The following is an 18,869-nucleotide window of genomic DNA, read 5'->3' as shown; positions in this document are numbered from 1 at the left end:
CCATCACGGAAAAGGAAACAGTCAGGTTCCTGAGTGGAGGAGCTGGAGATTAAGAAATTAAAGAAAGGAGGACACCAGAGGCAGAAATAGATTCATCAAGCTGGGAGCTAGGTGGTTGCCATTCTCTCTGATGGAGAGGAAGCAAGCACCGGAGCCATGCAGCAGGTTTATTTTTATATCCCAAAATACCAGGAAGTAACACCAAAATTTAGGGTCAAAAGAGCTTATTTTCATTAACTAGACCCCTAGCATTACTGGATTATATATCTAGACCCGTCCCTGCTGATACCTGGACAAAGGTACATAAGTCAGAAACTGTAATGCTTTATGTTTTTTGTTATTTATTTACCACAGGTAACGGTCAGGAATTGTTATCTTTCTTTTGATTTGTTTTTACTGTTTCACTTCATTACTGCTGTATATGTGCTCCATATACAGAGTTATACCCTCCCCCCCCGCCCCCGTGCTCTTGGGGGGCATAACTGGGACAGGGACTCTGCCAGTGCCTTGGGCTCAGCTGACAATTTAAAGAATGTCCGTGTGCCTTCTCAGGTGGCACTCTACATTTATATGATTTGCAAATATTTTTTCTCATTCTGTAGTTTGCCTTTTCCTTTGCTGTGCAAAAGCTTTTTGGTTTAATGTAATCCCACTTGCTTATTTTTTGCTTTTGTTGCCTTTGATTTTGGTGTTAATTCCAAAATATTATCACCGAGACTGATGTCAATGAGCTTATCATTTAATTTATTTGGGTTAATTTTTTGTGTAGTTTGTAAGATAATCAGTTTCATTCTTTTGGAGTGGTGTCCAATTTTCCCAACACCATTTATTGTAGAGACTGTCCTTTCACTATTGTATATTGTTGGCTCCTTTGCTGTAAATTAACTCATCATGTTTAAGTAGTTTTATTTCTGGGCTCTCTGTTCTGTTTCAATAATTATGTGTGTTTTTATGCCAATACCACACTGCTATAATTACGAGCTTTGTAATATAGTTTGAAATCAGGAAGTACCATATGTTGGTAAAAGTTTGTCATTTTGTTTAGCTTTTTAAAAAACCAGTGCTTAGCCCTGGCTGGTTTGGCTCAGTAGATAGAGCATTGGCCTGCAGACTGAAGGGTTTGATTCTAGTCAAGGGCACATGCCTGGGTTGCGGGCTCAGTTCCCAGTAGGTGTTATGCAGGAAGCAGATAAGGAGTGATTCTCTATCATCATTGATGTTTCTGTCTCTCTTCCTCTCCCTTCCTCTCTGAAATCAATAAAAATATATATTTTTTAAAAATCTCTTAGTCGGCTCACATGGCTCAGTGTTGAACATCAACTTATGAATCAGGAGGTCACAGTTGGACTCCCTGTCAGAGCATACCGTATGCCTGGGTTGTGGGCTGGACCCCCAGTAGGGAACATGCAGGAGGCAACTGATCAATGATTCTCTCTCATCATTGATGTTTCTCTTTCTACCTTTCTCTTCCTTTCTGAAATCAATTAAAATGTATACATATATTTAAAAAGAACCAGCTCTTAGTTTTAATGATTAGTCTCACCTATTAATAGAAAATATTTTCACTCAAAACCACTATCTTTATGAAGCTTACTTTATGAATAACAAAACTAAAAAGAATTTGGAAAGATAGCCATTTTATTCCTGGAAGTTCTCTATAATTTATTTATCAGATTGTTTTCAATCCTTACCTGAGGACATTGCTGAGAGAGAGAGAGATGAGAGAGATGAGAGATAAACACCAATTGGTTGCCTTCCATATGTGCCAGGACCAGGGATTGAATTTGCAATCCAGTTATGTGCCCTGACCAGGAATCAAACCAACAGCCTTTTAATGCACAAGATGATACTTAATTAGCTGAGCCATTCTGGCCAGGCTATTATCAGATAGTTTTAAATCATTTTCTATGAACTGGCCTAGTGCCCTTTACAATCATCTCTAGCCCACCTGCAACCACCCACCTCCTCTCATTATCGTTTTATTAAAATACCCGCAACAATATTAAAAACATGATATGTTGTTATCACTACTTAATGGTTTACATAGGAGCTATAAATAAAAATGGATGTTGACTCAAATATAATTGCCTAGGACTTTCATTTAGTACACAGTGGTTTTCACAGCTGCAGAGTATTAGCATAGGGTGGTCAGTTTAAACATCCAAACATATATATTAAATTTTTGGTATTTGTTAAAAGGAGGCCTACATTAAGGTTTTCATTTGTTTAGGTATTTATAATATGCTAGGCACTTTGCTAAACACTTTACATCTATTCATTTCATCCTCTCAACAGTTCTGGAAGAAGTATTACTGTTATACCCATTTTACAATTAAGGTTAAGTGTTTTACCTAGGTTCTGTCAGCATTTTAAGTGGTGGTATTACGTTTTAAAGCCAGAGTCCTGGCCAATGGGGCTCAGTTGCTTGGAGTGTCATCCTGTGCACCATAAGGTCTCAGGTTTGATTCCCAGTCAGGGCACATGCCTAGGTTGCAGGTGGATCCCTGGTTGGGTCTCATATGGGAAACAACCAACTGATTTAACTCTCACACCCATGTCTCTCCATCTCTCTTTCTGTTCTCTCTCTCTCTCTCTCTTTCTCTCTCCCTTATTCCTTCTCTAAATTAAATTGTTTTAAAAAGAAAAGAAATACTTTCAAAAAAATAAAGCCAGGAAGTAAGATTTCAGATTCTGAGCTCTTAGTCACGATGTAGTTTATTGCCTCACCAGCCAGACCAGTATAGACCCATTACACAAGAATGAGAGATAGCCTGGCTAGTGTTGCTCAGTGGGTGAATGGTTAACCAGGAGGTCACAGTTTGATTCAGTGTCAGGGCACATGCCTCGATTGTGGGCTTGATCCCCAATAGGGGGCATGCAAGAGGCAACCAATTAGTGATTCTCTCATCATTGATGTTTCTGTCGCTCCCTCTCCCTTCCCTTCTGAAGTCAATAAAAATATATATTAAGAAAAGAATGGAGTCTCAAAACCAACAGCTTTTCAATGCAAGGATGTCTCAAGACACATTTTAAACATTTTAGACTTAAAATTTTTCTTTTTTCTGTAAAACTTAAAATGTCATTTTAACATGAAATGCTTGTCATATTTTTAACATATGTATTGCATTATTTCTTTCAACATTGAATTTTCTATTTCATTGTCATTTTAAAGCCTGTTTTGTAAAATGTTGTTGTATGGCTTATAATAAATGTTTTTATCTGCTAGTAAGTAAAAAGTAACACAAAATTGAAAATAATGTAAAACTTTTAAAATTACTATAATGTTATAATTTCTACTGTTGTATTACTGACTTTTTTAAAAATATACGTATTTTTATTGATTTTATATAGAGAGGAAGAGAGAGGGATAGAGAGTTAGAAACATCGATGAGAGAGAAACATCGGCCAGCTGCCTTTTGCACACACCCCTTGGGGATGTGCCCGCAACCAAGGTACGTGCCCTTGACCGGAATCGAACCCGGGACCTTTCAGTCTGCAGGGCAACGTTCTATCCACTGAGCCAAACCGGTTTCGGCATATTACTGACATTTTTTAAAGTGTAGAAGACAAGATAGGTTTAGAGGGGAGATATGTATCTACCATTATTACCTAATCATTCAAATAAATATTTTTGTTATTTTGTTTTGTAGGGACTGCAACATCCAACGTAAGCATAATTGGTCAACGTATGAACTATGGTTTTGAATGTGGTGATTTTGAAGATGTTAGGTCACATGACATTTCCTCTAGTGTTTTAAAAATACAAAATAAGGAACACCCAAGACATAAGCGTACAAAAGGTTAGTAAATTTCATAGCAAGTTAATTTTTAAGATTGGTTGTCTCTAAATCAGAATCCTCCCTAAGCTTGCCATTAAAGAAACATTGATTGAAATTTCTCAGTTTTGAAATTTTTTCTCTTACCCTTCTGCTAATATGTTGTTGCTCAAATAATTTTACTAAGTAGGAGAACACATAACTCACTTATTGGCTTATGGGCTTGCCTGAGGAGCCAGTGCAGGGAAGAACCTACCCAATAGGTTAAAACTAGGGAATCCCTACTTACCCTGCTTCCCCGCCAGAACACACAAACACACACACACTTTTTTTAAAAGACATTTTACCACTAAAATGGGTGGAGAAATCATGTGAGTAAATGACTCTCAAATGCCTATGTAGGTTGTAACAATGGAGTAACTATGGAAACTGGAATATAATTTCCTTGTGGTAGAACCTGGGAAGGCTTCTTTATTATCACTAACAATTTACATTCTTTGTTTGTTTTTCTTAGTAGTAAGTAGCATCTATGTGATTGCTCTTTCCATTTTTTCAGAGATCTTATTACAGCTTCATTTAAAAAATTTCCCTTAAGTTAAGGAGTAGTGATTTTTTTTAATCCTCACCTTAGGATATGTTTGATTTTAGAAAAAGGAAGAGGAAGGAAGAGAGAGAGATATCAATATGAGAAAGAAACATCAATCAGTTGTCTCCCATATGTACTAGTATGCCCACCAATCGAATCCACAACCTAGGTTTGGGACCTCACCAAAAATCAAATGGGCAACCAAATTTCATTGCAAAGGATGACACTTCAACCAACTGTGCCACACAGCCAGGGCAAGGAGTAAGTGATTTTTTAAGGGTATAAATATTTAAATAGCATAATTAGAAGTAACCTGTATTTAAGCATTGCAATAATCTGGTAAGTTTAAGGAGCTATCATTTTTTATGTATAGCAACTACGATTGTAATAAGGTCAACTTTTCTTATTTCTGGGTAGAATAATTTTGGTTGTAGGTTCTTGCTATACATCACTTTGAATGTTTCTTTTTTTTTCTTTTTTTTTTTTTTACTTGTAAAGAATTTTTGTGAGTTTATTTGAGCCAAACTGTCAACATATGCTGAGAAGCAGAACCTCAATGAATTGAGATAATGCTCCCACTTTGAATATTTCTTGCCACTCCCATCTGGCCTGCATAGTTTCTGTTGAGAAATCAGTTGACAATCATATGGGTGCTCCCTTGTAGGTAATTAATTGTTTTCCCTTGCTGTTTTTAATATTCTATCTTTGTCTTTTGCCCTTGGCATTTTAATTATGATGTCTCTTGGTGTGGTCCACTTTGGATTCCTTTTGTTTGGGGTTCTGTGTGCTTTCTGGACTTATAAGTCTATTTCTTTCACCAGGTGAGGGAAGTTTTCAGTCATTATTTCTTCAAATAGGTTTTCAATATCTTGCTCTCTCTCTCCTTCTGACATCCCCATAATTCTGATGTTGGTATGCTTAAAGTTGTCCCAGAGGCTTCTTACACTATCTTCAAATTTTTGGATTTTTTTGTTGTGGTTGCTTTTTCGGTTGAGTGTTTTTAGCTTCTTTCTCTTTCAAGTCTTGAAAAACCTTATAAGTGTGGTTTTGAACTCTATATCCAGTCATTTGTTTTCTTCCATTTCTTTTGTTTATGATCTGTTTCTTTTTCTCCACTTTTTTTGCTGCTTCCTTGAGTTGGTAGGGTGGTTTTATGTGCTAGGTGTCCTACATGGCCCAGTGGGTTGGCCTCCCAGTTACCTGAGGTAGACACTCTTGATGCATTCCTTTGTGGACTGTGTGTACAGCCTTGTTGTATTTAAGTCTTGATTGTTGTTGATATCACTGGGAGGCATTGACCTCCAGGCCAATTGGCTGTGAGGACCTGCTGTGTCTATAATGGAAGAGCTGCTGTGCTGGAAACAAGCTTATGGGGAAGGACTTGTTCCAGTAGGGTTTTAGTGCTCACTGAGTCTGCCTCTTGAATGTGTCACTTATGGATGTGAGTAGTTAAAATCTGGTGTCTTCTCACACAGACCACTAGATACACTAGCTTCTGGATCTCCAATGGGGTACAGGTCAGCTTCTGTCTGAGGCCACCCAGCAGGAGCTACATCAGGAACTACAGTTTTGTTCTCTTTGCTTGGGGTTTAGAGGTTTTGGAGATCTCTGACCAGAGCTGCAGTTTGTTAGGTTAAACTGCGATAGGGCAGGCCATTTATATGCAGAAGCCACTGTGTGGAGCTTGGGTGGGTTTGTAGATTATACAGGGTGGGGTCTCAGGAAGTCACTAAGCTAGAGAGTAGCAAATAGCGATGGCGGCCAGTCAGCCTTCTCTGCGTCTCCACGTTTCCAACTCCTCGCGTTGCACGCCTCAGTGCAGTAAACTGATTTCTGTCCACCTCTGCAATAAAGCCACTCTCAGTTTCCAACCCAATGACAGACAGTCCAGCTTCTTCCCAGAAACTGGATTTCAGAGTAATTGGGAGCTTGTCTCCCTTCGGGTTCAAAAAAGCAGGGCACCCAGTCACCCGTCGCCAGCCTGATTCGTGAGCCTCCGTACCTCAGCTTTTCAGCATTTTGCACATCTCAGTGCTCTTTTCTCTTTCCGTCTAGTTGTAGAACTTCCATTCAGCCAGCTTTCCCACAGTTTTGTTGATAAATGTTTTTCTTTTAGTTATAATTTTGAAATTGTTGTGCGAGGCTGCAGTTTAATGTGTTTACCTTATGCTGCCATCTTAGTTTTTCCAGCATTTTTTAATAGTAGTTTTTTTAGTATGTATAGTCTGCCTACATTTTTTTTTCCTGATCTTTATATGTCCACATCATGTCTACTTTTAGAATACTGGTTTAAAAGCTGTTTCTTTAGAAAGCTTTCCCTACCCTCCTGCTACTTTCCCTACTCTACCAGCCTGAAGCAAGACAAGATACTTAAAAATAGATATACTATTATCTTATATCTCTCTTATACTTTCTATATAAAGATGTTCAGCCCTGGCGTGATTCCTTAGTCAGTTGGAGCATTGTCCTGAATACCAAAAGTTTGTGGGTTAGATTCCTGGTTAAGGTTCATACCTAAATTTTGGGTTCGATCCCTGTTGGGGCATGTAGGAGAGGCAACCCATCAATGTCTCTCTCTCTCTCTTTCTCTCTCCCCCAAACCCCCCTGTCCCTTTCTCTCTCTCTAAAAATCAAAAATCCTCAGGTGAGGAGAAAATGAATGAAGGAGTGAAGGTGCTGAGTGCCACATGTTAAAGGAATGGAGTGGTGATGAGCCAACCAAAATTAATAGTGTAGCCTTGGGCATAATCACTCAAAATTGCATTCTCAAGTGAGCTGGTTAAAGTAAATACTAAATGCAGTGCAGGGAATGAAAAGACTTCCAAAGGAAGTATGCCAATGAGTTGTATATGTGAATTAATTAATATTTCAGGAAACTTCAGACTTTTGTAGGACAAGATCTCAGAACTTTGTCTTTTTCCCATTCTTCTCCTTTGCTGGTTGTCCTTTTAAACCTGTTTTCTAACATAATAACAACTTAGAGCCCCAACGAATAACTTGGGAAAGTTATTCATGATGAATAGTTGAAGTGTTAGCAAACTAGATTACATGCATTTATATTTTTCTCTAGTTGAATGAATTGGACTGAAGTAGTAAAAAGAGATTTATAAGGATAGTTTATATGTAAAGTATCTTTTAAGAATATTTTTCTCATTTTCCAAGAGATTTGAGCAATATTTCTTTCAATGCATTTTTGTTTAGAACAAAATATAGTGTAAGAAGTAAAAGTAACATGAAAAATGGTTATGTCAGTCTCTCTCATAACAAATATTAAATTACTTATAGATAACTTGTTCTTTATTTCCTGTGATTTATCTAATCATTTAGTCATCTCTTGATAGTTTATATGTAGATTTAATGTTTGTGGGCTATTGAGTAAATTGTTTCATTTACTGAAATTTATTTTTCTTTGTTACTGAACATCTTTGGGGGCTATTAATATGCTGAAACAATGCACATTAATTTTGATTATTCAAAACTATACTTAAAGAAAAATATGAAATACTAGAGGCCCAGTGCACAAAATTCATTACCTGGGGGAGGGGTCCCTCAGCCCACCTTGCCCCCTCTCACAGTATGAGAGCCCTCAGGGGATGTCCTACCGATGGCTTAGGTTCCTCCTGTAGAGGGAGGTCCACTGTAGGAGGCAACCTACAAATATATATATATATATATTTTTTTAAATATATATTTTATTGATTTTGTACAGAGAGGAAGGGAGAGGGACAGAGAGCTAGAAACATCGATGAGAGAGAAACATCGACCAGCTGCCTCCTGCACACCCCCCACTGGGGATGTGTCCACAACCAATGTACATGCCCTTGACCGGAATCGAACCTGGAACCTTTGAGTCCGCAGACCAACGCTCTATCCACTGAGCCAAACCGGTTTCGGTGCCACCAAGGTATTTTCACCAACAGTGATTCCAGACCCTTCACCACTAAAAAATGACAACTTTCTTTAGGCATTTTCAAAATGTGTCTTTGATGGTATATGACATTTCTTTCTTTCTTTTTTATTCTCACATGAGGATATTTTTCCATTGATTTTTAGACAGTGGAAGAGAGAGGGAAAGACAGAAGCATCAGTATGAGAGGGACACTGCGATTGGTTGCCTCCTGCATGAGTCCTGACCTGGGCCCTGGCCATGGGGAGCCTGCCACCTAGGTAAATGCCCTGGATCAGAATCGAACCTGGACCCTGCAATCAGTAGGCTGAGGCTCTGTCCACTGTGCCAAACTAGCTAGGGCAGGATATGACATTCCTTAGACCCTCTAGCAGCCAACCTTCATTTTTTTTCTCCAGCAGGGAGGTAGAAAAACCCTAGATCACCTTCTTGGATTCTTATTAGGCAAGTTACCTAGAACACTGCAAGTAACATACGGAAAGCTTAGCCAATGAGTAGTCAGAAAAGGTGTTTCCTCTGCAGCTCATGTGCAGAGGTGGGACTGCTGGCAAGGGCCTGCCGCCAGCTGTGAGCAGGCCCTCTCTTACGCCCTCTCCCTCTGGTCCACTCTCTCTAAAAAGCAGTGAAAAAATATCCTCTGGTGAGTATTAAAAAACAAAACAAAATAACAGGCCTCCTCCCTGGAGATGCTGAATATGTAGGCCTGAAAGAGAGAATTCTTGGCTCTGTGAAGATCCCTACATGAATTTTATTAACAACTAGAGGCCCGTTGCACAAAGAGATTGGTGTAATGGGCCTTTCTTCCCTTGGCTTCCAGCACTGGTTTTCCTCTGGCAACTGGGACCCAGGCCTTCACTCCACTCGGAGTGTGCCACCTTTGCTGTAGGCTCCGGCCAGAGTCTGTCGCCTTCAGCTTCCTTGCAGACTCTGGATGGAGTCTGCCATCTTTGCTGCAGACTCTGGAGTCTGCAGTCTTTGTCTTCCCTGCAGCCTGAGTGCCACTCCTGTAGATCCCTTTGCGGCCCCACTCTCCCTCTCATAGCAGGCATCCTGCCCTGCCTGGTTACTGGCACCTGGAGCAGCTGGGTGGCCACCATCTTTGGTCTTCTAATTTGCATATTCCCTCCTGATTGGCTGATGGGTGTAGCAGAGTGATGGCTAATTTGCATGTTTCTCTTTTATTAGTGTAGATATTTGAAAAATTAGCCTAAGCCACACCAATGAATCAAGTTTGCTTTTTTGTGTTCAGGGAAGAATCAAATAATATTTTGTTTTATTGTGTCAAAACAAAATTTTACATGTGTTAAATACATAATTCTTATTCAAATACATGATAGCAGATGCAAAAGTTCTTTTTAACTCAGTGAAGGGACTGATAGGTTGATAATGCTGTCCAAATAAGATTGCCTGAAGTAAAACTGTTAAATTATATACAATCTGGCTAATGACCTATGGGACAATGAAACAATCACTTTTTTAATTGGTTTGACTTCTAGACAGAAATTAGTTACATCTTTTTTTTAAAATATATTTTTATTGGTTTTTTGCAGAGAGGAAGGGAGAGAGATAGAAAGTCAGAAACATCGATGAGAGAGAAACATCGATCAGCTGCCTCCTGCACACCCCCTACTGGGGATGTGCCCGCAACCAAAGTACATGCCCTTGACCGGAATCGAACCTGGGACCTTTCAGTCCGCAGGCTGACGCTCAATCCACTGAGCCAAACAGGCTTCGGCTAGTTGCATCTTTAAAAGTCTAAAAATTCTATTCATTGTCTTACTTTGCTGATCATTATATGTAACTTTCCAGGCCTGTAAAATGTCAAAATATATATAACTTATTTAATTGTAAATAGTGTGTTAGAGTTATGTGTTTCATAGAAAAAGAAATGATCATTCTGTGGACCTCTGATGCCCCAATTATACTGAAAGAGCTTGCTGTCAGCATTTTACTCTGAGCCTGTTAGTGGCCACAAGGCTGTGAGTGGGCGCACCCTTTCTTCTCTTGGCCTGCGATCTGCCACGGAGGCTGCAGGCCAGCCCCCCTGTCCCTGTCTATGTCTGCTCCTGTGGGCCTGCCTAAGCCTGCTTTCATGTCTTGGCCATTATAAATAACATCTGGATATATGTCTTTTCACTGAGCCACACTGGCTGTGCGTGGGATTATTTTCTTGTGTATCTTTCCCCCTAACACTGCATGTATAAACTTCTTTAAGGGATGAAGGTTTCTTTTCTCTCCAGTGCCTAGTTTATATTAGATATTCAAATTATAAATATTTATTGAATTAATGAGCATGTGTGAATAAATAAATTCTAAATTCTTTGTATATAATAATTTTTTTAGTTTTAAAAGACCATATTATGATATCCCAAAATACTATGTATTTTTTAATGTGGGTGTGTGTTGTTGTTGTTGTTGTTTTTTAGGATTTACAGGGTCATCATCAAATTTACAACATATTACCAGTTTTGACTTCACATCCACAAATACCTTATCAGAAGATTCAGTAGTAGTTGTTGGAAAAGGTATTTCAAAGCTATTTAGCTTTTTAATTGTATTTCATGTTCTTCACTCATAAGCAAAGTATCTCAATAAAGAAGAGTTTGATCCAGGGGTTGAATAGAACTTTCATTTTGAAAAGTTACTAAATGAAAAGTATTAGAAGTGAATAATTCACATTTCTAGTGAAACTACAGTAAGTCATGTCAGTAATTTTCAGAGAGATATTTTATGTACATTTGGATACGTCTAAGGCAATTTTAGAGTAGATAAGACAATTTTACCATAGTTTAAATTCAAATGGTAGTCCTTATTTATGAACTTAGTGATCAGTACAAATTAATATCAATTTATTACCACTTATATAGTGTCTAACCAAGTTAGAATTAACACCTGTTATATTTTAGGGGATTAGGGGACCTTTGTAGTACATATTTGCAAATATCCTTTAAAACTAGATGAAGTGTTTTCAGCTTTATTGATAATTAACTGACAAATAAAATTATAAGATATTTGAAGTGTAAATCATGATGATCTGACATCCATACACATTGGGAAGGGATTCCCTATCAAGTTACTTAACACGTCCCAACTAGACTCTGTTTTAATTGAAAAACTAGAATGTGATGACAGGCATTGAGGAGATACATCTTATTTTTGGTAAAAAGAATGAAATGTCTGAAAAGCTTCCCTAACTTCTTTACCTGATAGAGTCTCATTAAGTCATATAAAGGCCCTCCTCAGATTGACTCCAACATACTCTATTTTCTGTTAGTTTTCTACTTTCCATGTACCAAACCAAACTAATTTATTCATTCCATATTCATGCTTTATACTTATTCAACTCTGCTTACAAGCATACTTACCTTCATAGGATATCCTTCCCTTCCTCTGGTCTCCAAACTCATTCTGTCTTCCAATCCCAGCTCAAATCCTTGCTTCTTTTTATCATATATATATATAATATATATATGATAAAATGTACACACACACACACACACACACATATATATATATCTGTATATATATCTATATATATTTTAAAATATTTTTAATTGATTACAGAGAGAACAAGGAGGGAGAAAGAGAGAGAAAACCATCAATGATGAGAGAGTCATTTTCCAGTTGCCTCTTGCACGACCCTTCCTGGGGATTGAGCCCATAACCCAGGCATGTGCCCTGACTAGGAATCGAACCATGACCATCTGTTTCATGGGTAGATGTTCAATCACTGAGCTATGCCAGCCAGGCATATCCTTGCTTCTTGAAACCATCTTTAATACCTCATATTAGCCTTTCCTTCCTGTGAACTTGGCACTTATATTATGTCTTGTAATACTCTTGCAGGGGTCCTCAAACTTTTTAAAGTGGGGGCCAGATCACGGTCCCTCAGAGAGCTGGAGGGCTGGACTATATGAACTACTAATTTCTACTGTAACACCTCGGCTGCGCTCACTGCCCAAAAAACCTGGCGGGCCGGATCAGACTCCTCTGCGGGCCGCATGTGGCCCGCGGGCCGTAGTTTGAAGACCCCTGTATTAGAGCATTTGCTTTTATACTTTACTAGAAGCCCAGTACATGGAGTCATGCACTGATGGGGCCCCTCAGCATGGCCTATGCCCTCTCACAACCCAGGACCTTTCTGGGGAATGTCAGAGACCTGGTGCTCTGATTCAGCCCAATCCCCACAGGCCAGGCCGAGGGAACCCACCAGTGCATGAATGTGTGTACTGGGCCTCTAGTCCATATATATAAAATCTAAGCAACCATCTGACCATTTGACTGGTGGCTATGATGTACATTGACCACCAGGGGGAACATGCTCAGTGTACAGGCATGGAAACATGATAAATTTCAGAAGGAAGGGGGAAGGGAGGAAGGTGGAAAGATATTAATCAAAGATCTTATATGCATACTAGAGGTCCAGTGCACAGGTTCATGCACCTGGGGTCCCTCAGCCTGGCCTGCAGGGATCGGGTTGAAACTGGCAGTCCAACATCCTCTAAGGAGTCCCATATTGCAAGAGGGCACAGGCCAGCCCAAGGGACCTCACCGGTGCACAAATCCATGTACTAGGTCAGTTTTGGCCCAGTTCCCACAGGCCAGGCCAAGGGACCCCACAGGTGCACAAATCCATTCACCGGTCCACTATATTATAAAAGGCCAGTAGGCTGTAACGACCAAAGGACCGGATAGCAGGAGGTGCATGGAGTACCTCTTGGGTCCTCCCCCACCTTACTCCCACCGGGTTCTAGCAACATTGACAGAGTGTCGCAGGTCGCCAGCAGCGTCCACGGAGCGTTGTGGGGCACCGGCAGCATCTGTGGAGCATCACAAGGCTCCAACAGCATCCCTGGGGCATGACAAGGTTCCAACAGTGTTCCTGGAGCGTCCTGGGGTGCCAGCAGCGTCAGTGGAGTGTGGCAGGGTGCCGGCAGTATCCGAAGAACGTGCGAGGCATCACGGGACAGCAGACACAGCCCTGACTTCAGGCTAGGCCTCGGGGACCCTACATGCACACATTTAATTGTGCGCTGGGTCTCTAGTCCTATATAATAAAGAGTTAGTATGCAAATGATCATCATGCCATAACCATTCAGACACTCAAAACTGGGGAGAGAGAAATGGGGACCAGCCAGGCTATGGCCCAGGAGAGGGACAAGCCGCCCACCCCTGTGCCTGTGGCCTGGGAGAGGGACAAGCTGCCCACCCCATGGTCCTGCATGCCTGCAGCCGTGGCCCAGGCAAAGCCACCCACCCATGATCCCTGTGGCTGCAGCTGGCCTGGGCAAAGCCAGCTAATGTCCTGGGTGCCTACAGCCAGCCAAAGGGAGGGAAGCCTTGGTCCCAGGTACAGGGTGAGACAGAGGCAGTTAGGGGCGATCAGGCCAGCAGGGGAGCAGATAGGGGCAATCAGGCAGGAAGGCAGAGGTGGTTAGGGGCTATCAGGCAGGCAGGCAGCGTTGTTCGGGATAATCAACCAGGCAGGCAGGCGAGCAGTTAGGAGCCAGCAGTCCGAGATTTTGAGAGACAGTCAGATGGCCCCCAAAAGTTCCCAGATTGGAGAGGATGCAGGCCAGGCTGAGGGACCCCTCCCCTCTTGTGCATGAATTTCGTGCACCAGGCCTCTATTATATATATAAAAGGCTAATGTGCTAAGTGTCTGTCTGACCAGTTGCTATGATGTGCACTGACCACATGGGGCAGATGCTCAACGCAGGAGCTGCTGAGTTGCAGTGACGTGGCAGCAGTGATTCTCAGGTGACGCACCCCGGAACCAGAGAGGAGGGAGCCTGATTCCTCGTGGGACCACGCAATTCCACCTCTAGCTCTGTGTTGTTGCTGGAGTACTCTCGGTCCCGAATATGATTTACTGAACACTGAGTTTGCGTTCCACACCCTTTACAACAGCAACTTTGCAGAGTACCCTCTCGTATTCCAGGACATCTCCAGATGTCAGAGAGCTATTTCTGGCATGATCCCTACAGGGCAGGCTGAGGGTCCCTACCTGCCAGAGGGACCCCACTCACTCTGTAGACACCTTTTGAGCCATGGCATCACCCCAAGTGTGGCCAGCCAGGGAGCGACCGTGGTAGGTTGGCTCCAGGGCATGTCTGGCCCATCTCACCCAGGCCTGCCCCACCGGCTACCTTCTAATTAATTTCCTTTCAATGTGCACAAATCCATGCAACAGGCCTCTAATATGGATATAAGATCTCTGGTTAATCTCTTCCTGCCCTTATCCTTCCCTCTTCCCTCTGAGATTAATAAACCTGTTCCAGGTTTCCATGCCTTTGCTTTGAGCATCTGCCCCCAGTCAGTGTGCATCGTAGCTACCAGTTGGATGGTTACTTAGGCTTTTATATAGAGATGATTAACACTAGAGACCCAGGCATGAAATTCTTGCACGTGGTGGGAGTGGGGGGAGGGCTGTCCCTCAGCCCAGCCTGTAATGTCTCCAAACTGGGACCCCTACCAGGATCAGGCCTCAACAGGCAGTCGGACATCCCGCTCACAATCCAGGACTGCTGGCTCCCAACTGCTTGCCTGCCTGGCTGACTTATTGCCCCTAACGGCTTTTGCCTGCCAGCCTAATCATCCCCTAACCACTCACTTGCCAGCCTGATTGATGCCTAACTGCTCCCCTGCCAGCCTGTTTGTCCCCACCTTCCCTCCTCTGCCAGCCTGGTCACCCCTAACTGCCCTCCCCTACAGGCTTGATCACCCCCAAATGCACTCTCCTGCTAGCCTGATTGCCCACAATTCCCTTCCTTGCAGGCCTGTTCCCTCCCAACTGCCTTCCCTTGCTGGCCATCTTATGTCCACATGGAGGCAGCCATCTTGTGTGTTGGAGTGATGGTCAATTTGCATATTACTCTTTTATTAGATAGGAGAATAGAGGCCTGGTGCATGGGTGAGGACTGGCAGGTTTGCCCCAAAGGGTGTCCCGGATCAGGGTGGGGGTTCCCCTTGGGGTGAGGGACCTGTGGTGGTTTTCAGGCTGCCCATGCCCCCAGCGACCCAAGCAGAGGCCCTGGTATCTGGGATTTATTTATCTTCTATAATTGAAACTTTGTAGCTTTGAGCGGAGCCAAGCCTCCTGCTCACTCTGTGGCCGCAGCCATCTTGGTTGGTTTAATTTGCATATTTGCTTCTGATTGGCTGGGGGCGTGGTTTGTGGAGTGGTGGTTATTGCATATTACTCTTTTAGTAGATAGAATGTTTCTCTTATTAACTATATTGTTTATTTTTTGAAGACCAAAGCCTTACCTTAAACTTCGTTATTCAGAGGGACACCTAGGTACTTAATGGCAGTCTATTGTTGGTTAATTTCAGGTGTATTTGGAAGTTCAAATTCAGTGCCGGCAACCTGCAGCCAGTCAATGATATCTTCTGTTGAAAATGGGTATAAATTTTCAGTTAAACAAAGCTTTGAACCACCATCAGGGATTTATGGAAGATCAGTCCAACAAAGTATTCCATCATATCTTGATGTTGAGAATGAAAAAGATGTAAGGTTATTTTCTTCTTAATTATTAGAGTAACTTTAAGCCTGTCATACATTATTGTTTTGTATATGTCTGATTTGGGTTGAGGAAAGTGTTCCAGTTAAAAAAATTTTTAATTGCAATGTTATTGAAAATTCTGATGCTAATTTTTAAAATAATAAATTATTTTTTCCCACCAAATATGTTCATGTTGTGGTATAGCATCTGGTGTATTTTATACTGTATGTTACTTTATGTATGTACATGTGTATGTGTATGTGTACATATATGTATAATATATATATATTGATATATACATAACAGTTTTCTAGGATATACTCAATGAATAACAGACTAATATCCTCAGACAAAAATTTAGTTGGATATTATCTCTATGTAATCCTATTCTACTTTATGATTCCTGAAGTAAGAACTAAGAAATGTATGGTTTATAGTGTATATAGACATTTAATGCCTATATACAGTTGTCTGAGATTAGAATAGTTATTTTAAATGTCACACTCCCTGAATACTTTCAGATATTTCAACTTTTTAATGCAGATCAAACTTTCTGTTTCAAAATTTACTTTTGGCAAGATGAAACAAAAGAAGAAAGAGGAAAAGGAACTTTTTGACATTAAAGATTGTGGAAAGAAGGAACATAATTCCTGGGAGGAAATGAAACATACAGGAACTGAAAAAATGACATCAGAAAGTAAGTGGAATTTAGCTTTTGGTTTGTTTTTTTAACAATAATATTCTAGAGCTAGTGTAATGAGATTTAACTTAGGGTTATATGTGGCTAATAGTGGAATATGTTGAACTCTAATGCTGAAATTTATAAAACCCAGTATCCTATAATAAATAATTATTACTCATAAGCAGGGGGTGACTGTTTTTCTTTTTCTAGATTTAAATATTTTTGGAGATGAGATGGGAATATCAAAAAATGAGAGTTCCTCTTTAGAAAACATTACCTTTAACCCTAAATTGAAAACAGGGGCCAATTTAAAAAGGTCACCATCTCTAGTGTTTTCAGATTCAGATAAGTCACTTGATTAAATGTAAATAGTAATGTCACAATGCTTGTTAAGCTTAAGAGACCACACCTGGTTCAGCTCATTGGCGACGGAGAGAACACTAAACCAGTAGGAGTCATTAGACAGACTCAAAGATCCAGATTTTCTCAAAGATTTCTTCCATGCTCCCTGCAAATATTCGTTTCATTGAATAGAGTTTTTCCATTTTATAGGTAAGGTAACAGAGATTGTGAAGCTGGTTGATATTAGGTCATGATTTTAAAAAAATTATATTTATCATTTATTCAGTACTCTCATTTAGTAACTTATAAGGTTCCATACCTGGCCAAGTGTAGGCTCCACATTTCCTGTATTGTTTTATTTTATTTTATTTTATTTTAATTGATTTCAGATAAAGGAAGGGAGAGGGAAAGAGGGATGGAAACATCAATGATGAGCAAGATTCACTGATTGGCTGCCCAATGTAATGCAAGAAGTTGTGAAAACTTTTAAAAACTCTGTATCCTCAAATACTGAATGATAATTACCACAAGGGGAGGAGGGTATAATGGGTGAAAGGAGTCAAAAGATACAAACTTCCAGTTATAAAATAAATACGTAATGGGGATGTAATGTACAACGTAGTGACTATAGATAATAATACTTTATTGTATATTTGGAAGTTTTAAAAGAGTCAATCTTAAAAGTTCTCATTACAACAAAAATCCTATATAATAATAGCCTAATATGCTGTGTCCAGGCATCCGTTCAACCAATCAATGCATAATATGCTAATGATATGCTAAGGCCACTCAACCACTTGCTATGACTTGCACTGACCATCAGGGGGAAGATGCTCTGACCAGTAGGTTAGCTTGCTGCTGGGGTCTGGCAGATCAGGACTAAGTGAGATGGGCTGGACGCACTTCGGAGCCCTCCCGTAGTTCCTCCCAGTCCTCAGTCATGTACCGGTGGGGTCCCTCAGCTTGACCTGCACCCTCTCACAATCTGGGACCCCTTGGGGGATGTCAGAGAGCCAGTTTTGGCCTGATCCCGCAGGCCAGACCGAGGGACCCCATTGGTGTACGAATTTGTGCACTGGTCCTCTAGTATTTTTATAACTATGTATGGGGACAATGGTTAATAGACATACTGTGGTGATTATTTTGCAGTCTGTATATATATTGAATCATTATATTATACTCATGAAACTAATGTTATATGTCAATTATACCTAAATTAAAAAATAAGATAAACTTTGTTTTTTAAAAAAGAAAAAATTATGTACAGTAGGTCCTCAGGTTACGTAAGAGATCTGTTCCTACAGCATAATATATTGCGATTTTTGCCCTAAGTTGGAACTTACCTACATAAGCACCTATGTCACTCACATGGAGCACATACACAGCAGTAGTGAAGTGAAACAGTAAAAACTAATTAAAAGAAAGATAACAATTCTTGACCTTTACTTGTGGTAAATAAATAAAAAACATAAAGCACATATGTATATACGTCAAAATGAAGGAACATTTTTTTTAATAAATAAATGGGAGATGATGACATAACCACAAAATGATGTACATCGAGTCCAACTTAACCCGAGGACTGCCTGTATCCTCAAAACTAGTAATTGTTGAAAGTATTACTGATGAGAGATGTTGGTCAATAGAATTACTAGGGAAACATGGCCCTAAGAACTATTGGGAGAAAAACCCACAAAATGTCTTACCTATGCTAGTAGTTAACAGTACCAAATAGTACAAAATAGCAATAAATCATAATTATTTTTAATATGTCTTTATTGATTTTAGAGAGAGAAAGAGAGGGGGTAGAAAGATAGAAACATATATATAGAAACATCAATTAGCTGCCTCCTGCATGCCCCCTACTGGGATTGAGCCTACAACTCAGGCATGTGCCCTGACTAAGAATCAAACCGGTGACCTCTTGATTCATGGGTTGACACTCAAGCCAAATTATAAATTTTTAAGTATTCGTTCTTGTTAGAGACATCACCTAATTTTGTTATTTTTGCCTATAATGGAGGCTTCAGATTGTGTTTCTAGGAAGTATAAGGAGAGTGCATCCTTGAAG

At 40.4% G+C, this 18,869-nt stretch overlaps 1 protein-coding gene across 6 annotated transcripts in view; it reads left to right on the top strand.

The window, feature by feature from the left end:
* The window catches only part of TOGARAM1 (TOG array regulator of axonemal microtubules 1), a 146,110-nt gene that overhangs the window by 74,780 nt on the left and 52,461 nt on the right, over positions 1-18,869 (top strand). For 2 of the 6 annotated variants that reach the window (XM_084884882.1, XM_084884877.1), the window contains 4 exons: positions 3,651-3,800; positions 10,696-10,794; positions 15,605-15,780; positions 16,318-16,471. In XM_084884882.1, coding sequence (XP_084741008.1) covers positions 3,651-3,800; positions 10,696-10,794; positions 15,605-15,780; positions 16,318-16,471 — 579 coding nt within the window. The remainder of the gene's footprint in view (positions 1-3,650; positions 3,801-10,695; positions 10,795-15,604; positions 15,781-16,317; positions 16,472-18,869) is intronic. The other 4 variants (XM_084884878.1, XM_084884880.1, XM_084884879.1 and 1 more) reach the window with 4 other exon arrangements.

This window comes from Pipistrellus hanaki (genome assembly GCF_964339955.1).
Source record: "Pipistrellus hanaki genome assembly, chromosome: 1".
Lineage (NCBI taxonomy): Eukaryota > Metazoa > Chordata > Mammalia > Chiroptera > Vespertilionidae > Pipistrellus > Pipistrellus hanaki.
The sequence above is the reverse complement of the archived record's forward strand: the minus strand, read 5'-3'. Positions and strand labels throughout refer to the sequence as shown.